The sequence below is a fragment of the Ciona robusta genome, chromosome 1, assembly GCF_009617815.1.
Source record: "Ciona robusta chromosome 1, ASM961781v2".
Classification (NCBI taxonomy): Eukaryota; Metazoa; Chordata; class Ascidiacea; order Phlebobranchia; family Cionidae; genus Ciona; species Ciona robusta.
In genome coordinates, this window is record NC_143235.1 from 7,611,143 (window position 1) to 7,634,791 (window position 23,649).

General features: G+C 36.5%; 2 protein-coding genes and 2 non-coding genes across 5 annotated transcripts; 3 read left to right on the top strand and 1 right to left on the bottom strand.

Annotated features, from left to right (window-relative positions):
* Positions 1 to 137: 137 nt before the first annotated feature.
* On the bottom strand, positions 138 to 14,343 carry LOC149742454 (matrix metalloproteinase-14-like). Its single transcript, XM_089894007.1, has 11 exons — positions 14,083 to 14,343; positions 7,950 to 8,138; positions 7,281 to 7,360; positions 5,476 to 5,762; positions 3,698 to 3,859; positions 3,265 to 3,367; positions 2,836 to 2,964; positions 2,396 to 2,538; positions 1,967 to 2,104; positions 1,427 to 1,543; positions 138 to 1,263 (listed from the first exon to the last, which is right to left on the bottom strand). The coding sequence occupies exons 1-11, from the start codon at positions 14,326 to 14,328 to the stop codon at positions 845 to 847; spliced, it is 2,013 nt and encodes a 670-aa protein (XP_089750133.1). The 5' UTR covers positions 14,329 to 14,343; the 3' UTR covers positions 138 to 844.
* Positions 12,666 to 12,737, top strand: Trnam-cau (transfer RNA methionine (anticodon CAU)). The gene has a single exon. It is a non-coding gene; the product is annotated as a tRNA-Met (tRNA).
* On the top strand, positions 12,743 to 12,814 carry Trnah-gug (transfer RNA histidin (anticodon GUG)). Its single transcript has one exon. It is a non-coding gene; the product is annotated as a tRNA-His (tRNA).
* A 3,392-nt stretch (positions 14,344 to 17,735) lies between the features above and the next one.
* LOC149742457 (bactericidal permeability-increasing protein-like) lies at positions 17,736 to 23,377 on the top strand. Of its 2 annotated transcripts, none has more exons than XM_089894013.1 (13): positions 17,736 to 17,907; positions 18,678 to 18,786; positions 19,029 to 19,160; positions 19,297 to 19,387; positions 19,841 to 19,981; positions 20,156 to 20,219; positions 20,485 to 20,611; positions 21,004 to 21,142; positions 21,351 to 21,430; positions 21,724 to 21,865; positions 22,133 to 22,307; positions 22,618 to 22,694; positions 22,768 to 23,203. In XM_089894013.1, exons 1-13 carry the CDS (start codon positions 17,805 to 17,807, stop codon positions 22,855 to 22,857), a joined length of 1,470 nt encoding a protein of 489 aa, XP_089750139.1. In that variant the 5' UTR covers positions 17,736 to 17,804; the 3' UTR covers positions 22,858 to 23,203. The 2 variants fall into 2 exon arrangements, with proteins under 2 accessions (XP_089750139.1, XP_089750140.1); XM_089894014.1 differs by lacking the exon at positions 22,768 to 23,203 and adding an exon at positions 23,259 to 23,377 and having other exon boundaries at positions 17,737 to 17,907.
* The last annotated feature ends 272 nt before the right edge of the window (positions 23,378 to 23,649 follow it).

Below are 23,649 nucleotides of genomic sequence, written 5' to 3' on the forward strand. Positions count from 1 at the left end.
TTAGGTGTGCTTTTGTTGCAACACCTTAGTTTCTATTCGTGTTTGTAGGTTATTCTGTAGTCTGTTTTAGGTGGTAATGCTATTTTTGAACTGATATAACCTTACTGCTAATTGCTGCAAAAAAAAGAGTCCAACAGTTAATTTTCGCGACATCTAGGACGATTATTGCTTATTTGTTTTTCAAGTTCAACTTTTGAAATAAATTGCCTAGATAACAACAGGTATTTTACGATATGCTGTGTAGGTTTTTTGGCGCAAAGTAACGCTAAACATGAAATTATTATCTTGATAAGTTCAACGGTAGAGTCCAGCACACAAGAAGTTGTGCTGCTTACAGTGGCAAATAGAATCTTCATGATCAACGGTTATTCTGATTGGAATGCGGCTTTTTGTGGCCGAAACATGGAATTATATGGCCATTTTTAAACAAAACATGCGCCCGAATTAAGTAATTATGTGGCTAAAAGTAGAAAAATGTCCAATTTTTAGATAAGTCTATCTGCACCAAAGAAAATAGCATAATCACAATGTATAACGACGTAACTCAAGAGTAACATCAATTTCAGTATTGTGAGATAACAAAGAACAAGAGAATATATTGTTGACGAATAAAAGGTCATTTTGCGACTGTGTCATTGAGATTATGACACAACAAGTATAACTTGTCAACCAGTTTAAAATCGTAGTTTTCGAACCAAGTGCAATATATTAAGATCGCCGCACGGTGTCGCCCTTGCATAATGTGGAAACTTCGAAGGAAGGACGCATGACATGGTTGAAGCACTGGTGGGTATTATGACGCACTAAAAGGCTCTGTGACGCAGACTTGCTTTAGAAGCACAACTCAAACTCTTCCTTGAAGCGAAAAACGAAACCAACGCATTTTTTGTTGAGCTGCTGTAACGCACATTGTTTTTTCACCTTCCCGTCCTGGGACTGGTACCCCGTACCCTGCTTGGTAAGGCACGCCAGGTGTCTCAACAATTCTAGTTTTTGTAGCTTGCTTTGCAGAATATCGCCTCCTGCGCCAAACGACATATGCGATAGCTGCTGCTAGGAGTGCTACAGCAACCATGCATACCACAATGATGGCGGGCACTGGAGCCGATGGTGGTGCTGTTTCAAAAGTCTTTTCTTCAGTTTCAATCATCCCACAGTGCAACCAATGCTTTTTAAATGAGAGAGCTCCTTTCACCACCTGGATATCCCAGTTATTGAAGGTCCAGAACCTCGTCCCTTTGACGAAATAAGTGAAATTGTGACCTGGACAAAGAGAAAGTTGGTAAGTGACTACATTGGTCAATTTTAAAGTTAATATTCACAATAATTCAACATTGTTTAAACTCCTCCACCTTAACTCCAATCTTCCTTTTTAATATAGAGAGAATATATTTATAGAGATGAATGACTACACTTTGTAACTTACTTCCATCCACCCCAGAAAAGGAAGCGTCAACATTTGGTGGCACTCCCCGCCAGACATCTATCGGTTTGGGGTAATCCCCTTCCACTTTACCCACCCCATATCTCCAGTAATAATCACCTGAGAAAAGACAATTGTCAACCACATAAGAAATGTTAAAAGTTTAAAGCTTTCCAGAAAATGCAGATAAATTGTACATAAAAAATGAAGACAGATAAGCTTTATGTTTGCTTTTCAGTTAGCTGAATATGAAGTTAAATGCACGCTATAATTAATACATTATTCTGCAGTTGTTATTGCTTCCATGCAAAATATATTATACAGGTATATAGCTATTCTAGTAATAAAAACCTAAATTTACCAATGTTTCGCCCGACATATAGTTGGGATATGTATGCTAGTATGCACATGATTTTCCTTTTTTGGAATATTTTTAAAATGAATGCATTTGAGACAATTATTTATTTCATTCTCATATTTAGGCATTCTACTTCCAATTGCCAGATGCTAACCACATTGCATATCATTATATAGTTGCCTTACCTTTAAAAAAATAAGTCTTTCCGTTTCTTTGCCACCACACTGCAGCATCTACTTTGCCATTCTGCATCCCAATGTAACGAACATGACGTGGAGACTTTGGTTGCAGCTGTGTTCCTCTAAACTCCCAGAATAAATGATCTGTAGAAGCAAAACAATTTCACTACATGCTTGGCTGAAAATTGGAACAACCTTTGATCACTAGATATGGAGGGTGTAAATAGACATATGTTCACAGTAATGGCAATGCCACTCTTAGATTCCTTTGGTTACAAAACAAACACTCTAATCAACTAAATCAGCTTTCATGGTTTAGATGTATCAAAACTCCTAACAAAAAATGAAATTTTTCAGATGCCATATATACAAACAGTTAATATTAGCAAAAAGTATGTACTGTAAGTCTGTAACAGTTATCTATATTTTTGTCACCTTTGAAGAAAACAATTTTGTTGCTTGTGGGGTTTTCGTAAACTGCATCCACCCCATTCTTTAACTGGGGCCAGAAACTGGTGATCTTATACGGTCCATTAAACGTGTTTCTCCCCCTCTTTTGTCTCCACATATACTTTCCCCTGTAAACAACCCTTCATTAACCACAAGTCTTGAAACTGCCACCAATAAAAGTGACTATTGGTTAAGGTGGCAATTGATGTGCTTAAAATATATGGAGAACAGGTAGCAACCTGTCTATACTGGTCTTGTATATTTGTTCTCAGCCATGACAATAAAGAAAGGTCTTGTCTATTTGTTTTCAGCCATGACAATAAATTACTGCACACAAAAAACAGTAAATATTTTCATTTCAAATGGGACAATGATCACCGTAAAATTGTTGATTACTGTTAAGAATATTTTTTGTTCCCTCTTACTTGAATATGTACAACTCCTTTCGTAGGAAACTAATTGCATCATAACTGGTAAGGTCACACAGCACTGGTTCGGGTGGTTCGGTTGTCGGTTTAACGGTTGCCCTTGAAGTGGGACGGCGGGTTGGTTTTCTGTGGGAAATTATATTATAAGTTCTATTTAAATAGGGCGAGGACCTGGGATTTGGAGCAGGTATGGTTCATTACTGGCACTCTTGAACAATAAAGTATAACTTTTTACTTCACAGCAGTGTTTTTTAAGTTTTGATTATATTTGGCTACATTTTTAAATTATTCAAAAAAATATAAATATTTACATATATATGCCTGTCCTAGAAAAGAATAATCTTTTTACCAAATATTTTGCTAAAGTGCGTAAAATATTACGTCATTTATAAGAACACATTATCCAGCTAATGTGAGAAATTTTACCTTGGTCTTGATGGTGGACGTCTTGTTGTTGTTGTGGTGATAGCTGGTGTAGGCTTCGACGTGGTGGGCACGATCGGTTTTTCTGTTCCAGAGTAACGGGCACCTGCAAGGAGAAAAACAAAAAGCTGAGAGATGCTTCCTATAATACCCCGTAGCCTTTGCCTAGGGAAAGAGTCTAATGATTAGTCATCCAAAGTGTTGGTTAAGTTGTGTAGGTTCGAGTATGTTCCAAAATCAGAAAAAAACAAAAACAATATGTGCTTAAACATTTCAGCGAGCCACATGACATGTCGCAGGGAGATGTATATATAATGGTTTTGAAGATGGAAACTCTATTTGATCGGTATCTGTACGTCTTGCTGCATTTTTTCCCATTACTTTATTTATTTGTTTAATCCAGCACACGTTTCTATAAAAAGAAACTGCGACTCACCATATAAACTCTGTATTCCCAAAATATCGTCTTGCGGTAACTGAAAGTTTTCTGTGTCGTGGTATTTGTACACGGGGGCCATGATCGCCTTAACGTCCGGTGAATGCTGCAGACCGAGTGCGTGCCCCAGTTCATGAACTGCGACCAGGAAGAGATCATTTCCTGCAAAGAAATGCCATTTCTGATGATTCGAAGCGGTATTTTTGGAAACTCGCAAAAAACTTTAGTAACTAATTGGTAAAATCGACACGAATTTGTACACAGATGCTAAGTATAATTTGTAGGTCGTGGTTACTATAAAACTATAGGCTGTGAAATACATATGACCGTAGTAAGTCAGCTTTGTATTGCGAACTCTACAACAACCTACTTAAAACGGTGGAACACACTAATTGTCATACCGTTATGTGTAAACTGCAAACAAATTTACAAGAAGGATTTTTTTTCTTTATGTTTAAACTAGGGCGATATATTGAAGTTACAAAACCCGAGTTTCTACAAAACGAGTCACTGAATCAAACCCACTTTGAATCCGTAATAAACTCATGTGACTCATAAATGCAATTGTGGTACGACTCGAACGATTGTTCCTTTACTTGAAGTCGCTTTCCGCTCCTATGTGACGCGTCAACGATTGTCGTGTCAATAATGGAAACAATAAAACTTTCCGAACGACTTGGCTTTGGCAAATTTTGCCCCAAAAGGAAATATTAAGAAATTAAACAGGTCAAGAGCACGGAAGTAATCTAAACCGAGGCTGCCAGCTGCTACACGGTGACCTAGACTTTGTGTTGCGCGTATATTTTATGCACTCCACGTGAATATATAACATTTCATAATATGCAGTAACAACGGCTTTTAACCGATGTTTTTATTCAACACTTATATACATCGCGTATTTTAACGTTTGCCGCTGAGCTGCGGATCTTTTCGTTGCTTTAGCTAGTTTGATATCCGTTTTTGTGACCGAAGGAATAAATAGAAATTATGTTATGCCATCATTATTTTATACAAGTTTTTAGTAAAAAAAAAACCAAAAAAAAATACAGAAAAGGGCATTTGACCGCTATCTGTGGGTTCAGGTTTTTGTTTCTGCTGAACAGGGACAAGAAAAAACCGATGAAGAGACGACATGGGATGTTTTATCTTTCACAATCATCTAAAATCACGGGTCGCGTGTCGCCGATGATATTTCAAGCCTCGTTTTTTTAGACTTAGCGTCGGACTTGATTCAAATTTCATAAGATGGTCGCTGGAGCATGAATATTTGATTAGCCAAGTTTATAGCGGACGACATTATACAAAATTTCCATAAATAAAGCATGAGGTTTTATTACGCTGGCCTACGGCATGCATTAGACACAAAACGAAAATAAGTTTGTTCTCTGTTTTTGAGCGCGGGATATATACAGTGTTTGCTACACGGGACTTTACCCAAAATCTAAATGCAAAACGATATAGACTAACTGTCACACAACAAAGAAAGATGTATTTGTGTGATTTTTCACCAATGTGCATATACCGTTTCAAGGTCGTGGTGGGTAACGTTTTTACAAAGTACTTTAAGTTAATATCTCAATATGAATATCAGTCGATTCCTAAATAATACTGTGAATATATTTTATTATATTCATAGCTAGTTTAAACGATTGCGTTTTTACTTGTATTCCAATAATACGGTTTTTCTTAAGACTTTTCCAGCAATTCCAATTACCCTTGAATCTACATAACCTGCTGTACAAATAATATAAGATACTGTAACAGCAATAACAACTTACCCCTGTTAGGCCCCTGATGTAGCGTCCACGGTTCAGCACCGTCGAAGTGTGTGTCACCTCCAATACCCGACCCGGGGTAGAACGCATGCGCAAGATAACCACCAACACCGTCAAAGTTTGTGTTATCGTTATGGAACCCCTCAGCAAAAAAAGTTACAATGTCTGGGTTTTGTGAAGCGTCGACTTTTTTAAACTGAAGCGGGACAAAGGAACCCCACACTCTAAAAGCATCGTCAATAGCTTCGTGGGTTAATTTCTGCCCAAGTTTGGGGGTGAAATTGTTAATTCTGGAAAAGAAAAGCAACTTATTCACACAGTGTAGTTTTCGGTATATACTAATACTATATTTCTAACTTAAATAAATGTACAGCATGTATAGCAAGCATAGCCAATACGTAAAGATTTATAACTGGCGCCTGACTTTTATTTTGATAAAGGATTGGAAACAATATTATTTTAATGAAAAAATGAACTGATGTATGTTATACCAAGGACGGCCTTAGAGTAAATAATAAATTAAAAATATTTATATGCTTTGACAGTTCAATGAGGTTCATCCCCGTCTGTATAATTGATTTTCGCAATGTTATTGCGATTAAGAACCAAAGGGATTTACTATTTCGTAAACAAAGTGAATTATAGTGATTGTATTGATTATGCTGCATCATAGATATACCGAGATGAACAAAATAAACAGTGTTGGCTGCTTAACTTTCCTGTGCATACATTATTACATCACTATAGCTCCCTTGTTTCGCCCATACAAAGCACAATAATTAATCGATGGCTGTTTTTATTTTACCCTTGATGTGAATTATTCATGGGTCCTGTGTTACGTCATAAAGAAAAACGACGTTCTACCCCTCGAGGCGCGAAAGCGGGTATAGCGTAAATTAAGCGCAAAGAGGTATATTCGGAATAACAAAAAATGTGCCTTGATTTGTCATATTGAGGGACAAAAATCGTTATTTTAAGCTCACAACGATTCGACATTTCCGTTTTCTCGTGTACACAACGGTTCACGCCAAGGGAACAAAGTCACTCGGTTTGGGTTGCTTAATATTTCATGCTGTTTGGAAAACTAAAATTGGAATTAACGGCCGTCTGTGCCCGTGCGGTATCGGACGCGACTGCACAGTTTATGATTGCACCTGTTTGCTGTTTTCTTTGCGATAACCCCTGTTTATGTTACAATGAATTGCGTGCATACAGTAACTGGTGCGTAGTGTGTGCTCATCAATTCTAAAAGCGTTTGTAAAAATAACGGATAGAGTGAGATAAAATAGCGATCAAACAAATATTTTTACGTTACTAAGACGAGTTTAATAAAAGGTTTAAATCATTGCTGTAATAAATGAACACAGATGACTCGAATATTGAGACACAAACGTTACATGTTTCACTTTCAGTGTTATAACCAACACGAAAGTAAGTTGGTTAATTATATCACGATTATGACGGAGTAATTTTCCCACTAAACGGATATGAGGCAACAATTTCAGTGCTCTATCAGCAGTTATGTAACAGCAACGCGTGCAATCGAAACACCAGGTGCTTTTTTATCACAAGACACATGGAAACACGTTTAGTTACAGGTTGACGTAAGACTGATACACAGGCCGTGTAATGCCCACTCAGGCCCAAGTCTTAATGTCCCCAATTAGTTGTATAAAACCATATGGTCACTCTATGGTAAAGTTCAATTCCGGCCCAAACTCCAGAATCCTTATGGCCGTAAGATCTTACCCATATAGAATAGATGAATAGGACTAGACTTGTAAAACACGAGTAGGCTATCAACTTACGAGTATGTGATAAGATTTTTCTGCCATGGCGAACCGACGGTGACGTATCTCTTTTTGCGCAGGTTGCTTTCTACAGACATCTGAAATATAATTTAGCGTTTGAAACATTACACACGTGGGTAGGATAGTGATATAGTAATACGTAAACCTACATTGAAGAACACCCCCAAAAGCGGCAACGAAAAACCTATTATGTGTCCAATTCCTTTGAAAATGGGAAGACATGGTTTATTTCAAGGAAATGCACAACTACCCCACCAAACTCGGTGATTAGTTGCTAACGTGTATGAAACCTTACAATGTTTATTTCTTGTATTTACATCTGCCTTTAAACGATCAGAAGAAGAAGTGCGTCTAATAGAATGTTTTTTAAAGTGTAAACTTTTTTTAAATCCTATTTGCTCAATTTATACATTAGTAGAACGTATCAGTTTTTACACCGAAATTTTGATTTTTTTGCCCGTTTCAATACAAACATGGCAATTCATATAGTTTATATGTGTAACACGATTGTCTCTATTTCAAACGTATTGGTTTAAAAACTAAACCATGTGCAGGGTTGTTTGTAACGGGGTCTATATCGTATCCGTGACTTTTTTCCTCTTCTGTTCGTTGTTCAGTTTGAAATGGGCATTTTTAAAACTAGCTGTTCTAGTAAATAGAATGTACCTTGTCGGGGTTCGCACATCTTGGTTTCTTCATCATTTCCAGTGTAGCGTCATCAAATGTGCCTGTTGGAGTTAAACCAAGAAAATTTTGCATTTCCACTAACGCTTTGCTCCGACTATGGAGCTCTGCAGCGCCTCCGGTGGATTTTAACGAGTCGGGAGGAACGTACCCGTAGTTTACGAGGTAATTCTGAAAAAAACACAAGTCAGATTAAATTTTTTTTTTATTTAAAAGACTATCAAAACTTGTGAAAACATGAAGTTAAGAAACGCGTATACAGCGGCGATAGTTCTGGACGGTTTTGGTTGAGTGAGTGCATAAAGAGTTGGCATAAGTTCTGTTGTCGGTGCTAAAGTTTATTTCGAGAAACCATTTGACAAATTTTAAACATAACTTTGTTTTAAATTTTTCCAACACACACTTTATTATGTTGTTGCTAAAATTGCAATTTCTAATGCTGTCTGGTATAATGCATACACCTCGTTCGTTTTAACTTTAATCAAGTCTTGCTTAAGTTTCTGTTACAGCAGCTGTTGAAGCGACGCAATATCGTTTGCGCTGCGTCATCCACTTTCAATGAATAATTCAAGCGGGGGAGATCCAGCAAGTACACATCACAATCCCTATTATGACATCACAACATCAGGCTGCAATTAAGTTTTGGTCGGGCGAGACTTTGATCTCGGCGGAAAACGTCGTTTTCGAAACTTGGCCGATAAATGTTTCGTCATAAAAACGAGCGCGGCGTCTGCATTTTGTCATAATCTATAACTCCCCACTGGGCCAAAGGCGTTAATGGAAAAGAGACAGGGAAGCTGAGATAAGGCTCCAAATTAAATATCCTCCCAACCAAATAAAAAGATAATGGGTTCTACTGTGACATCATAATGGTCCCCGGGGATTCTTAGCCAGTGTCTTGGTAGCATAGAAGCTGAGCGTTAAAGAGATTTAATAACACCACATCTAATCACGCGTGTTCGTAAAACTAACATACGAATATTACCGCCGTAGGCAAATACAAAGCACCAGTGAACTCCTTTAATTAAACCTATAAACAATATTCTAATTAGAGCCGACAAATGAAAGTGGCAAAATGACTCGTCTTGTTTATAGATAATGTTGATTTATCGCCAAGGGTTGAGATTGTACACCGTAAGGTTAAACTGCCATGGGATAGAATTACAGTCAAGATCTTTTGAAACGTCACTCACAGTCCGTTCCCACAAAGTTTCAATCCCACAAAACCAGAAACCAAGTACAAGACAACGAGATTTGATCTGACCAACCCAAATAATGATAACAAACGACCTGTGGCTTTGTTTGTGGACAGAAATAACGGGCTTTGCAGTACGATCATAACCAAGTTTAAAGCCGAAATTAGGAGTCTTTATTCTTATTTAGTGAAAAAGAGTTTTCACTCTTTAAATATTTTCCTATGATTGTCTTAATAGTAAATAAAAAAAAAAACGAATTCGGTAACTTTTTTTATTCATGGTGCATTAGAATTTTTTTTTGGATTTGTTTATCGTAGTGCAGAAACGCGTGTAGTTATGTAGACTGTAGTAAAATGAAGACACGATTAGGTTCAAAGTCTTCACAATGAACCTAGCGCCCGGCATCAGAAAACTATTAGAATGTCGTCATAGTGGAAAGGTGTAAAAAGACTAACCGATAAAACGTTCTTTTGTTCGTATAGTTACATCACAAATATACTTAACAACGGTTTGTTTTAAAGCGCTCACTGAGAACCAGATCGATGCAAAATTCATTGACCGCTGCCCGCCCGGTGGGTCGATAGAATAAAATAAAAAACCAGTTTGAAAGTCGGTTCTTTCCTTTAGAAAGCGCTTAAACGAGAAAAATTACGACACTCGTTTCATTTGACGCGGTGCAATCAAAGTGGCATGAATGAATTCCACGTGGCTAACCCTTGGTTTAAATTTAAATCGATTTAATTGCAATAAGTGCGTCATTTAGCAACGGATACGTATTCTGACCTAATTAAGAGTCGTAAACCAACATGACTACATTGTGAGTAAAATATGTCATAATCACAAACAAAGACATCTTCAGACAACAGTCACTTCCGAATTCACCGTTTCCGAACGACGGAATCACTGTCCTGACGGAGAAACGATTTTAAGGACCGGACTTCGCAGAAAATGACGAAATTTCAACAGTGAGTCACAACAGTTGCCGCACTGCTAAAACGCCCGTATTCAATTGTCCGTATATCTCAGTCTCTCTGAGTCAGTCGAAATTATCCCCCAATGACGTGGGTCAAGGATTAGGTGTTTGGACAAACGATTCGTGTTGTCAGTGTAAACAAACAAATTCGCGGTCTCCCCCAAAACGAGACAAAAACACATTTTTACGCGGAATCTAGCACTTCTACTGTCCCATCTTGACCCTTGGCTTTTTTTGGTAACTTTAGAGAAATCTGACCCAAAAGAGAAACCGTACCTCAGCGCACACGGAGAAAGCCACTCCGTTTAAGTTTAAATTGCGTAATTTATACAAAATCAGCTCTCAGGCTGATGGCGAGGGCGATGCCTTATTCAATTAAACTCCATTAAAGATTTCGCTTAAAGAGCAATTCTATCCAAGATTACGATAACGTTGGAAGCCGGCGTCGGCAGCGCTAAACCATTAATCATCTTCATTCGAATTTTGATAAGTCCTTTTTTATAAACAAAATCTTGGCGGTGAAAGCAGTCGGTAAGCTGTGCGTCATCAATCACCTATTGTTACGTGACATGTATTGATTCACGTACTGAAAGCCACTTAGAATCGAAGTCTGATTAAACGCGTGCCGGCCACCAGTGTTGTAACCTGGTATAAAGGCATATATGGCTACATAAAGAAGTACCAGTTAATTTTTATACCGGGAAATAATAATAATATCTTTAGGTAAAATAAAAAGTTTGGCCAGGTGTTCCAAATGTCCTGAAAACTAACGGCAGTCAAAAAGTCATCTTCTCCTTAGTTACCATGCACTTTCATCTAATTTTACGGTTCAGTAGCAAAAATAACTCCCGTTTCGGCCTCAGTTTTCCCTCCCAGCAATTATACATCGTGTATGTTTACAAATTGAGGGCCATTATTTCCAGAAAGGTTCATTTAGCGACAAATTGCATTAAACATTAAGGTCAACATGGACTGCTGGCGGTATATGGTCGAATGTACAGATTGACCCGGACCAAAGCTAACTCATAGGATTTTTTAAGGGGTTTTGTGAAGACTGCAAACATCGAGTGAACCACATTTATTTAATGTTTTGCGAGAAGGAATTTGAACATTGCCATTTTGGTTCGTATGACTTTCATGACACTAGTTACTTAACAGCCGACACGTCTAAAACATTACATCACGTATAAACCTCTAACGTACCTGTTTTATTAGCTATCGTATTGCAAACAATGTGTAAATGAGTAAACAGATTAAACTGTGTTTCATGTCCGATATCAAACACTTCACATACAAGGCTAATAATAAAGACTTGAATTTAAATATCGAATTCCAGCCGGCGATTCGGTAAAATGGTTTACCTAATTATTATGGTTAAAACAGTAATCATTTCGACATATATTCTTACAGAAATTAGGTGAAGGCGGATTTTTTATAAGTGAATTTAGTAAGGAGAGCATAAATGTGCCAAAAACTGTCGTTAAACACGGGTGTCCTATTTCATGTAAAAATCGTCTTCGCTTTTTTAAACCCTATATTTGTTTTAAATTTTAAAAAACAGTTTTATTATTTCTCGTCAACCTTTTTTTTGTCGGTACATTGCCTCATCAATAATTTGACTTGTATTTACTCCAGTTGGGAGGTTTAAACCGAGTCTGAGTTACTTTTATAGTGTCTACATATATAAACTTGCCCGCCGCGTGATAATAAATAAATTGAATTTATTCACCCATTTTTAACCAATTTATTAACTCATGTATTTATTCATTCATTCATCGTTTACTCATTCAAAACATTGTCCATGCTTTTGCATATTAATACGAAACATACCGACTTGTTATTATTTTAAATTTGAATTGATTTCAGCGACGAAAAAATCAATTCGAAAATTTTATTAGATCCATTGTCTTTGATTATTGCGTCACAAGTGCAAGGTTGTTCCAAATCTCTTTTGAGAATCAATACATTGTGTACAAGTCACTGATTAAAGGTTGTGAAGGTTAAAACGAGGCGTTTGTCATAAGAAAGTGTTGTGAGCGACTCATACGCTTCTGTGTTCGTTATTAACTTTGCGAAAGTACTATATATATTCTCTGGGGTATGCAATCAATATATCAATTGTAATATTTTCGCCGGTGTGTTGTACAGGACCGCCCGTAACAAACGTATTTATAGCTTTAAAATCAACGCTAGCGCTTCACCCTTTTCACAGCGGGTCTTCTTTCAGCGCGAAATTTTAGTAAAACAGGGCACCTCATTTACAAAATCTCGTCGTAAAATTTAATGGCAGACGGTTCTAAACGGGTTACTAGGCTGTGGTTTATACAACTAAAAACACAGCTGTATTGGGGAGTTTTAGTGAATAGCATCGAATATCGGATTCGACGTAATATTAAACGAGCTTCAATTTAAATTACTTAACTTTGAAATAGCCCCTATTCTTTCCAATATAAATTATACTTTTTCAAAAGCGAGAGGAATAATAGCCGCCCTCATTAGATAAGCTTGTTCGGCAGCGCTCACTCCGCCAGCAGAGTGGCGCAGCGGAAGCGTGCTGGGCCCATAACCCAGAGGTCGATGGATCGAAACCATCCTCTGCTACATACGCTGTGATCGTATAGTGGTTAGTACTTCACGTTGTGGCCGTGACAACCCAGGTTCGAATCCTGGTCACAGCAAAATTTTGCGAAAAATCGAAAGTGGATGACCAATACTGATAACAAGGGGATTTTACCGGAAAATATAATACGTAGTTCTTTGTTCACCGTGCACGCAGGCAAAGGAAATTACATGCATTGCACTTTAACGCCTAATATGGAAGCCTTACTAAAGAAAAGGCAAAAACAGGACGTTACGTCATAATTTCGCAGGATATTTTAAATTGACATGACTTCACCGTTGTTTACTACTATTACTACTCCATATCTGTTATCTATAGGCAGGTTATATTTAGTGGCTTACGCAGTTACACGTGTACATAATGTTTGTTCCGTTTTGTGAGTTATCTTTTGATGGATAAATCGTGTTTTAGCTTGACTAATCGAACGCTCTCACGTTCAAATGCTTAATGAGTCAAAACCTGGCAGTGTTTTACACAGGAACCGATTAAATTGACATTTTCTGGCGCCCTGCACGAAGTAGCTCTGCCAAACTTTTTTAGGAGCCGTTTTCAATACATCCCAGATAAAAATTTCGCGACTAAATTATGTTCTTAATTGTTTTTAGGTTTAAGAAAAGAATGTGGCGAACGTAACGATATGTACTAAATATTTTACAAAATAAACAAAGCAACAAAGATGTTTCTGGCAGCAAATACAATCACTCACATGGAGCAGCGATTATAGGGGACACCAGGGAACGGAAATAATAGCAGGCCAGGCAGTTGTGCATTTGTTTATAAATCTGAACGGGGTTCTCAATTATTATGCGCGAGTTAACATAAGACCGCGCATTTATGTATAGGAGAAACTTTGCAAGGTAAATTATAAAGATTTTACAACATGGGTTAGGTATAAATCATAGAAAATATATACGCATTGCAAAAAAAACTTTTCGTATGATGGTGAAAGACGAGACACCTTTTGCACATAATATCCAAATATTTCAATCGTTTTAAAACGATTAACAACGTTCTATGGGAGTCGTGAGCATTCGGTTTTATAATTCTTTCAGTATTCTATGTGTACTATGAAATGAGACAAAAAATAGAATAAAAAGTTACCCCATTACCCCCACCCTACCATATACGGTCATGCGGTTAGGAGAAATGTACTTAACTTAACGTGAATATCAGGTGTCATTCATTGAAATTTGCAAAACATTGTTGTTGGATGTTAGGACTTACCGGTTAGGGATCCGTTGCAAATACATTTTTTTTAATATATATCGGTCCTACAAGCTGTAACCGAAATGTGGTAAATATCCACAAGGCATATTAGGAAATTACCTCTGCAAACTGGACATCAGCATCTCGCTTGTCACGCAATTTGAGAGACTTCTTTTCTTCTAACTTCGATCCTTGCATAACTTGTAGTCGAAAGTTTGACACCGATTCGGCGCATTTAATAATAAATAGTATAAAAATGAAAGTATATATGCAGCGAATCTTTTGTATTGTACAAATAAACATACTTCTATTGTAAGCCATGAATGTATAAAGAGGCAAAGGCTTAAGATCTGCGAGAAAAAGCATTAATTATTTAAACACTAAGCAAACTACGTCTTGAAAACACAATACTGTACTTGCACCGAAGAGCTAAGCTGGCGAAAACCAAAAATACAACCTAATATACAAACGGAGGCCAAGTATGAGACTTGCACGTTTACGCAAAACATTACTGCTACTCGGTTTATTGTACAAGCTAGTCCAATAAAGCTCATAGGCAGAGCTTGTATTATTTGTATAGCAATACGCTACTAAACTTTTCTGTATCAGCATTTACGATCTGTACTCATTTAAATATATGTTTATTACGACATTGCCTATTAGAGAAACCCTTTGAATGCTGATATGTGGTGACAGGTTTATAGACCACTGCTTTTGGCTTCATAAACATGCTAGCAAAGCATATAAAACGCTATACCCACACAAACAACACTAACAAAACTAAACGCATACACCAGACATATGAAGCTTGAAGCCCTGTAAGCAACAACCTTTTTCGTTTCCGCTCTTTTCTCTCTCCTTTTGCTCTCGCTTAGGTTTACTTCACCTTCGTAAGATAACGAGAAGCGCTGTCTAAACGAGCAGTACTACTAGCATTGAGGTTCAGTGTATCTGAAGGGTAACATTTTAAAATCCATGTTTTCGATGCCTAACAAGCTCCCCGAGTTTACACTGGTTCTCTCTCTTTTACCCCATCGCCCTGTTCGACTCCTTATTTTAACTTTGAACGCCGTGCGAAAATTTTGATTGCATCCTGTGAGTCAAATTTAATTTCAGGCATTCCTAACGTGACGTCAAATCTCTTCCTGGTACGGATCACATGCTGTTGTGAATCACAAGGCCAATTGTTACGTTTTAATTCAATGCAGTTTGCAGCTTATGCTGGCGGTTTCCGTCAAAATTTTTCTCCTTAAAACTTTCTCCCCCAACTATTCTTCTCACTGTATTGCGTAAATTTTCCTCGAGAAGGGTTTGAATCATGGCGCCCTCTATAAGAGGGCGCCATGGTTTGAATCATATAAGTGACGTAATTTTGCCCTGATTCGGCGTGGCTGAGAATTAATTAGGTAATTCTCAAAGACTAACAATTTTATGAATATTTGTTCGATGAATATTAAAGCTTTGTTTTAATGAACAGTTTTCTCCCAATAAGGATAATAATGTTGTTAATATTGGAATGAATACATTCAAAGCAATTTTTATCTGCTGAGTTTTGAATCAGTTACATTAATATTGTATTCGTAAAGGAGAATATTATAAGGATTTCGTCGTTATGTTATCGTAGGTGAGTAAAATAGTACATGTAAAGTAGTTATTGGTAATAAAAGCAATGTTCAAGTTATAACGCATTCCGACGACCTTGAAGAGCGTTGTTAATTGTGAAAACATGGTTAGAAAATATGACAAAAATTAGGTATTTACGGTATTCATCTTACCACACAGAACTACGTATCATATATATTTTAAACCGCGATAATAATAGACAACTTTAGCTTTTAGGTCGAAGCTGCCAAGATGTAATCTTTCATATCATCCCACACAGAACAAACAAACAACATTTTGGTCATAATCGTCGCGATCACGCGATTTCCGGGTTTGAACGTTGGTTACACGTCACATAGTCATGCGTAGCTTGCCAAGAATATATGACCATAAACGTGGACGACGGGTCACTTTATGTACCAATTCGTTTGTTTTCGATATTTCGAAAGACTCATTGACACCACCTTACGGACGAACAATATTGATTTTCAAAACTATGTACGGGACAGTGACAAATAAGGCCTACATAACAAAACCAAAACAGAGGAATAACAAAACATACCCGCGTAAACTTTAAAATGAAAAAGAGGCACAGGTTTAAAAAATAATTTTTAGGAAAACTAGGGTTATATCTATTCTGGTTACACATAATTACATATAGATGTTTCGTGGGCAGATATGATTTTAGTTCTTTCAACACGATATCATGACAATTGTTGATTAGGCTCTTAAAATGTTGCATCTAAATAAAAATAGTTTCAAAGGTATATACCATCGTGTATAGTAGGGTGGGAAAGATGGGACACCTTTTTATTCTATTTTCTCATCCCATTTGGTAGTAAACAAAGAACACTAAAAGAACTGTAAAACTGTATTCGAACAACTCCTATAAACTGCTCTTAATTGTTTAAAACACAGTTAGGATCTCACAGCGTGACAAACCAGAATAGGAAAAAAGGCGAGATTTTTACAGCTGAAAAAATATTGTAATACCAAAGGGTTAAGATGTGTTTTTTTTTTTAATGCCAATTGGTCGAATATTAAAACCAAGGACTTCTAATTAGCGTCCTAAAAACTAATTTAAAATTATACATTTGAACTGAATTATCACAGTGCTTTAGGCCAGGGCATCGTAACAAATGTGTTAGTTATAAGAAATGTTATTTCCATTAAGTCTACGATGTCTAACAAGTCGGCAAGTGGTCAAAATGCGGACAAACAACTTTAATGAAAGGGAATTTTCGTTTAAGTTCAACTTATAGATGAATCATATAAGAAAAGGTCGTTTACAAGTTTGCACCTCTCACCGTAACGCCCGCGGTTACAAAAACTTTCCTTGCTTGTAAACATCAGTCGTTAAGGCTCGCAAAGATTATTCACTTATAATACTGAGCGGCTTATGTATTACTGTGGTGTAAGATGCACATCGGTATAGCACATAATATCAAAAATGTCCTAATACTGCTTACAGCAATTAAAAACTGAAAATATACAATCAAATATTTCTGTAACTATTCTTTGCTTACTACCAAATTGAATGATTCAGGATAAGTAAAACATGGACCATCTTACCCAAACTATACTGGAGTAATAAATTACCATTTACTGAATTGGTTATACATTGGTATAAAAATACTTAGTATTCTGGTCTATGGTTTCAGTGGGTCGTTAAAAAATCACCTCAGATGTTTGAAAAACAATTTCGTTTCCAAAACTGCACTTTATTAGCACTGCTGGCCATATACCACCCCGATAAACTTCTTTATAATAGATTTAGAAATTTACTAAACTGGTCACATTTTCCGTGAGGAATAAAACAAAACTCCCTTAGAATGTTGAATATAAAATAAAAATACTCAGTTTATGATCTTAATTAAGTACACATAATGCCATCCTTTTTCTGTAACAAGAAAACGTAATTTTCCAGATTACCAAACTGCCGCAAAAGTATGACAATTGTGTCACGAACGCTTATAATTCGGCGTAAACACACAAGTTTTATGAACATGGTGGTAACAAGCTCATATAATATGTCGCCCTCAGGCCTAAATGAAGATTATAAAACACCGGTTGGCGCACTGACCACTTTGCAAGATATATTTCGTCGTCGTTCGCATTGAACCCAGTTATACGACTGGTTGTATTTAATATACAGAGTTTAAACTTTGTAGTAATTTTCTATTTGTATATAGTGTAAGCAGAGGTGACATACGTTGGCTATATTTAAATTAGGAATTGAGATGACAGGCAAGTTGATAGCTTTTCTTTCACTCCTGGCGTTGTCAGTGAACTGTGAGCACCCAGGGATCAAAATAAAAGGGAACTACGAATTGCTTGAGTTTGGTAAGTTCTATACTTAAACCGTATATAGAGCCTTGTATAGCGATGTTTCTTAACATATAAAGTTATAGCTTAATAGCATAAACTGTGCTTCACTTACGACCTTTTACTTATACGTAAAACTTACGTTATGTTCGGTTTACAATTATTAATTATAAAATGGAATATCACAGTAGTAAATTTATGATCTATCTATAAGATTCTATGAAAACCATGACCGATATCCGTTCAGAACAACTAATATACGATAAGGCATGACGTCACTTAAGTTTAAACAAAGAGAATGCAACGATATTGGGATTTTTTGTAAGAATGGTTCAGTCTTATTCATGTAAAGACGGTTTAACCAGTGCTGTGACAAAGTGGTTAGTGTGCGCCTGCCTCTAGCACCGCGGTCATGGGTTCTTGGCCCAACGTTGCTATACAATTGTGGGTATATATTTGGCAAGACGCATAACAGCAATTGATCTGACCCAGTTGTCCCATATAATCATGGGTTGTCTGAACTATCAGGCATGTACATGAAAAAATAATTCTCCATAAAGTTATATAAAAAGTGTGGCAGGGGAAGATGGGGCACCTTTAGCACAGAATATCCAAATATGATGATAAAATGTCCCATGTTCCCCCATCCTACTATATACACATGCCGTAACCCGTGAGCGGGCACAAGGTGTAAGAAACAGAACACCTGTTATAAACGCAGACAACTGAAACAAATAACCATTAATTTCGTCTTAAAAAACAAAGAAGTGTTTAATTTTACGTTGCAGTTAAAAACGCTGTTGTAAACTTTGTTGAGGAATATGCAAGTCTTAGTTTCGAAAATGTGGAAGCGACCTTCGACATAGACGACGGCAATTACAAATATTCACTTATAAAGTAAGTTAGAACTTCATTTTATATTATTTTGGAAGAGATATTGTGGCAATTTTTGTTTTGTGATTTTAAGATCACATTTAAGTTCTTAATTAGCCAAAATGTAAGAAAGGAAAGTTAGGTTATATTTTTGCACCGTGAGCAAATTTAACGTAAGAGTTAATTTTTAAATGCTGTCGTCGAGCTATAACGCATAATATGTGTTCTAAACACAAAATTTTAAATAAGTGTAATGTTATTTATAGTGTGTCGCTAAATGCACTGACGTTTGGAGACGCGTCTCGTATCTCAGCCTTACCCCCGAGAGTTTTGGTGTTTCACTCAACTTCTATGGGGATTGCACTTGGTGGAAGTTACCAAATATCTTCTGGTGACAGGTAATGTATCTATAGTAAGTTGGAATGAGATGGTCCAAGTTTTCATCCCTCCTTAAAGTTCCATTTGGTAGTAGGATAGCAATATTTACAAAAACAAATAAACAATTGTTTTATGTTATTGTTTATTTTGCAACAGTATTGTGAATAGCGGAGATTTTTCTGCAATATTCACCAACAATAATTTTGCGGCGTTCGTTGAACTCACCATCCAGAACGAAGTTCTTGTGGTAAGATATCTATGCTTTCTATAGTTTAATACTTCGTATTTCAGGAATAAGTTATTTTTACTTCAGCATGTCACACTTAGAAAAATAATACAAGATTCTGCATTTTTCCTCAAAATAAAATAAATGTTTCGTTCTTTTCGTTTATTGTCGAGTTTTACATAGACAATTACATTAAAGTGTAGGAAGATAGGAGACCTTTTAACTTTATTTTTTCGTCCCATTTAGTAAAACTGGTTTGTCCCATTTAGTAAACAAAGAACACTCGGAGAATTATAAAACCATATCCTCCCAGCTCCCATAGGCCATTGTTGATTGTTTAAAACACAACCAGGATACTTGGATATTATGTGCTTGTCTTCCTCCACCCTACTATATATATATATATTTCTTTTTTAACGGTTATTCTCAGTTATGTTTAATATGGTTTATACTAAAATAACAATTTATGTTCAGGCCATTCCGACCAATTGCGTGGTCGTTGGTAATTCTCAAGGGGCATTAGTGACAGGCATCAATGCTTATCTATCACCAGAACACCAAATCAATCTAAACAAAGTGGTTTTAGAAAATTTGAAAAACACGTTTAGTTCCACGGTAAGTTTGATATTTGTAAAGTATTCTGCAAGAACTTAAAAAGAAAAACAGCGAGAACATAAATAAATGTAACTTGCTTTTTCCTCGCGTGGACGAAAAACAACAGTTGTTATAACACGATTGTTCTGTAATAAATAAATGTAACCAATCAATAACTAAAAATATTTTTTTCAGGTGTGCGCGTCTTTGCGAAACTACCTCGGACGAAGCGTGAACAATTTCTTTGCCACAAATCTTGGTAAACTTTTAAATAACTAAACTCTTTGCATAAAATACTCTACCATTGAACGTTACTTTATGCTTGATTGGCAGGGCAACGACGTCGTTACAACACGGTGGTCTGTTGCATATATCCATACACCTCATTGTGCCCGCTTTTGTTAAATTTATTAATTGTGTTGGAAGTTCTTCTTAATTTTTTTAATGTAAGAGTCACGTTAACAATCCCGTCTTATACTATTCAAATGCCAAATCAAGGTTTTAATTAAATTTACTTGTTTTAGCTGGAGTCCCAATAATCAGCACTGTCAGAATGGATGCATCTGTGTATGGACCACCTGCCACTGTACCAGACTTTATTGAAATTGGTTTGAATGGAAAATGCTATCCCGGCAATGATTCCACGATAACGTAAGTTAAATAGGTCCTACAAACGGTGTAATACCATTATGTATATGCAATGTATTGGTATATATAATTGGCTAATTTTTCAAAAACAGACATAGCTATATAGTGTTTTTATAAATCACGCGTCGTGGGGATGCGGTTGTACAGTGTAAATATTCTCATGTTTAAAACCAAATAAGGACAATAAAATTAAATAAAACCATGGACCATCTTTTATACTCCAACGCCTAAAATCTGTCGTTGTAATAAAAATTTAAAGTCTGAAAGTTTCAGAATATAATGTGATAGAAATTGTACATTTTCTAAACGTATTGCACATTACGTCTAATTAAATCACTATGGGCTTTTAAATTTAAAAGTGAAAATAAACTTCCTTTAATATTGTTCTTCCTCAGTTACACCTTCCCAAGACATGCTCTCAGAGGCTTCAGCAGCTCCAGTCGAATGCTAAAATTAATTGCTGGTGAATACACAGCCAAGACGTTGGTGCACGCTTTGCACAGCGCTGGGCTACTTAATGTTACTCCAGCTCAGGTATTGAATGAATATAACTTGTTTTATCTTCGCGTGCTTAGGAAACGACAGTCGACTGTTATAAAATGTGTATTATGTTTGATACACGTGTCCATTTACGAGTTAATACATTTGTACCTTGACGGGTGATTGTGTTTTCTATAGACTGATACTATAGCTAACTGTAACACCTTCAAGTATTTAAATATTCGTATATGCTTCGTTACAGATCGCTCAGTTCGTTACGATTCCCATAAACACACTAACGATGAGTTTTCTGATGCCTGGCTTTCGTCAATACGGAGTAAAGTAAGAATCCAAATTTATACATATAAATTAAGTACAACACACTGTGATTCCATATTTTGTATTAACATTTTTAGAAACTAGAAACGGTCAAACTTCGGTGCCTGTTTTTCTTTTTAGAACCCCATTTATCTGACTCCAGCGGTTTTTTTTCACGAGATTTTTTCAGAGGCTGTGTTTCGTTTTTGAAATTTGATGGAACCTTCAGATCACATTTGAGCATCTTTATCTATATACAAATTTTCATTTTTCGTTGGTGTGCCTTTTTAACACAAATCCCGCTTTATAATTTCCAGACCCGTATCGTTTCAAATCTCGATCGTGAATCCTCCAGATATTAATATTGCATCCTCAGGTGTGACATTGTCAGGTATGGCAGAGATTGGATTCACCGTGAATAATAATGGGCAGAAAATCGAAGCTTTAGTTCTGGAATCCGTAAGTTTTGACTAAAATTGTTTTTAGACACGCGGTACATCAACATGACTATTCAAATATTGCTGCACATAATATGCCATGTTTTCTTATCGTGTTTTTAATAATTAACAACTTTATTTTAGAGTCGTGAGGATGTGGTTTCATACCTGTATAAATAATCTTTGTTCACTACCAAATGAAACGATTTAAGAGAGTAAACACATAAACTTTCTTACCTCAATACATTTATCCATCTTACCCTATACTGAATGCATTTACTTGCTATAGAACTTAACCTTGCCCGGCAACGTGATTGCCTCTACAAGCACTGTCGGCGCTCAAATAACTTCAGTCCAATTTACATTGGCTCAAAAAAGCAGTCTTGTTGGTGACGCTCCTGTGGCCGGACTTAAAATTCTTTTAGATGGAATTATTAAACGAAACGTCGTCCCTGCTTTGAATAGTAAGGAATGTTTTATTGGTTGTGCTGTGTTTCTTTCATGCTACCTTTAAGTGCCATTTTGTGCAATAATTGTGACTTGTAATTGTATTGTAATGGAATGTATAGACTACTGTGGGACAAGATGAATTGCGGTAACGCATTATTTTCTAATCTTTTTTAACAACTCCTTTAGTCGCGGGGATACAGTCATAAAATAAAGAGTTTTTGCTTACTACCAATTGGGACGATAAAAGGGAATGAAAATATGAATCATCTTACCCCGATATCTATCTTATCACAACATACTATAATAACCCCTTCTCTTTTTCAGCATTGCTAAGGAACGGGTTCGCACTTCCAACCATATACGGTTTCAACTTCACAAATCTTGAACTTGCCTTATACGATGTAAGTTAAACTCATAGTTAATCTACAGTTTGAATGATTTAACAAATAACGTATTAGTGAGTGCATTTCGAAGGTCAACAAATACTTCATTGATTGCGTGCTGACACCAACGATGCAAGGCGCATGTCATTGGGAACGACACTTAATTGCTTCAACCCAGTAGTCCAAAACGGATCGTTTAAATTAAAGACAAGCCCCATGTACAAATCTCCAACCTTTTTGCATATATGTTTAGTTAGAACCACGGCCTACTAGAGATCTATAGTAGGCCGTGTTAGAACTTATTATAAAACACTTTGTCATCGCTCATTCACACTCGTCGCTGCTGCCATTATTGACTTGTGTGTCTTTTTCAAATCTTATTTAAAATTTATTAGACATATAACAGAACAACCTAAAAAATAATCACCCGCAAAATTACGAATGAATGCGCTGGCACGAGGTGTATTATAAACAATAAAACCCAAGTTATAACGTCCAACGTTTCCCCGCTTCGCGAGGATAAATAAGTTTCAAGCGTTCAATTATTTAATCTACCCCTTACTGACGTTGTTTCTATTTTAGGGAGCTGTTGAGCTGTCTGGGAATATAGAAGGCCAACTTGCAAGCTAGGAAATACTTCAGCAACAAACTAGCGAATATGTCCTACAACGAAATAAATAAAGATCAAAATGACGTATTAATTCTGTCCTATATTTGTACAGTCAGAATTTATAAAGCCAAATATAAGAACCTTGTACAAACGTACTTAAAGCATAGGCAAAACACAAGCTATATCTGCAACAGTATAACTATCAGTTTGTATCTCGGATAAGTTTATCGCATCATGATCGCCAGTCGCCGTACCACGGTTTCAAGGCGCGCTGTTCAAGGGGTTAGGACTCGAGGCTTTACGCTGAAAATCATATATTGCCGTTAACACTATATATCAAGCTCGAGAGAAAACTGCCACGTT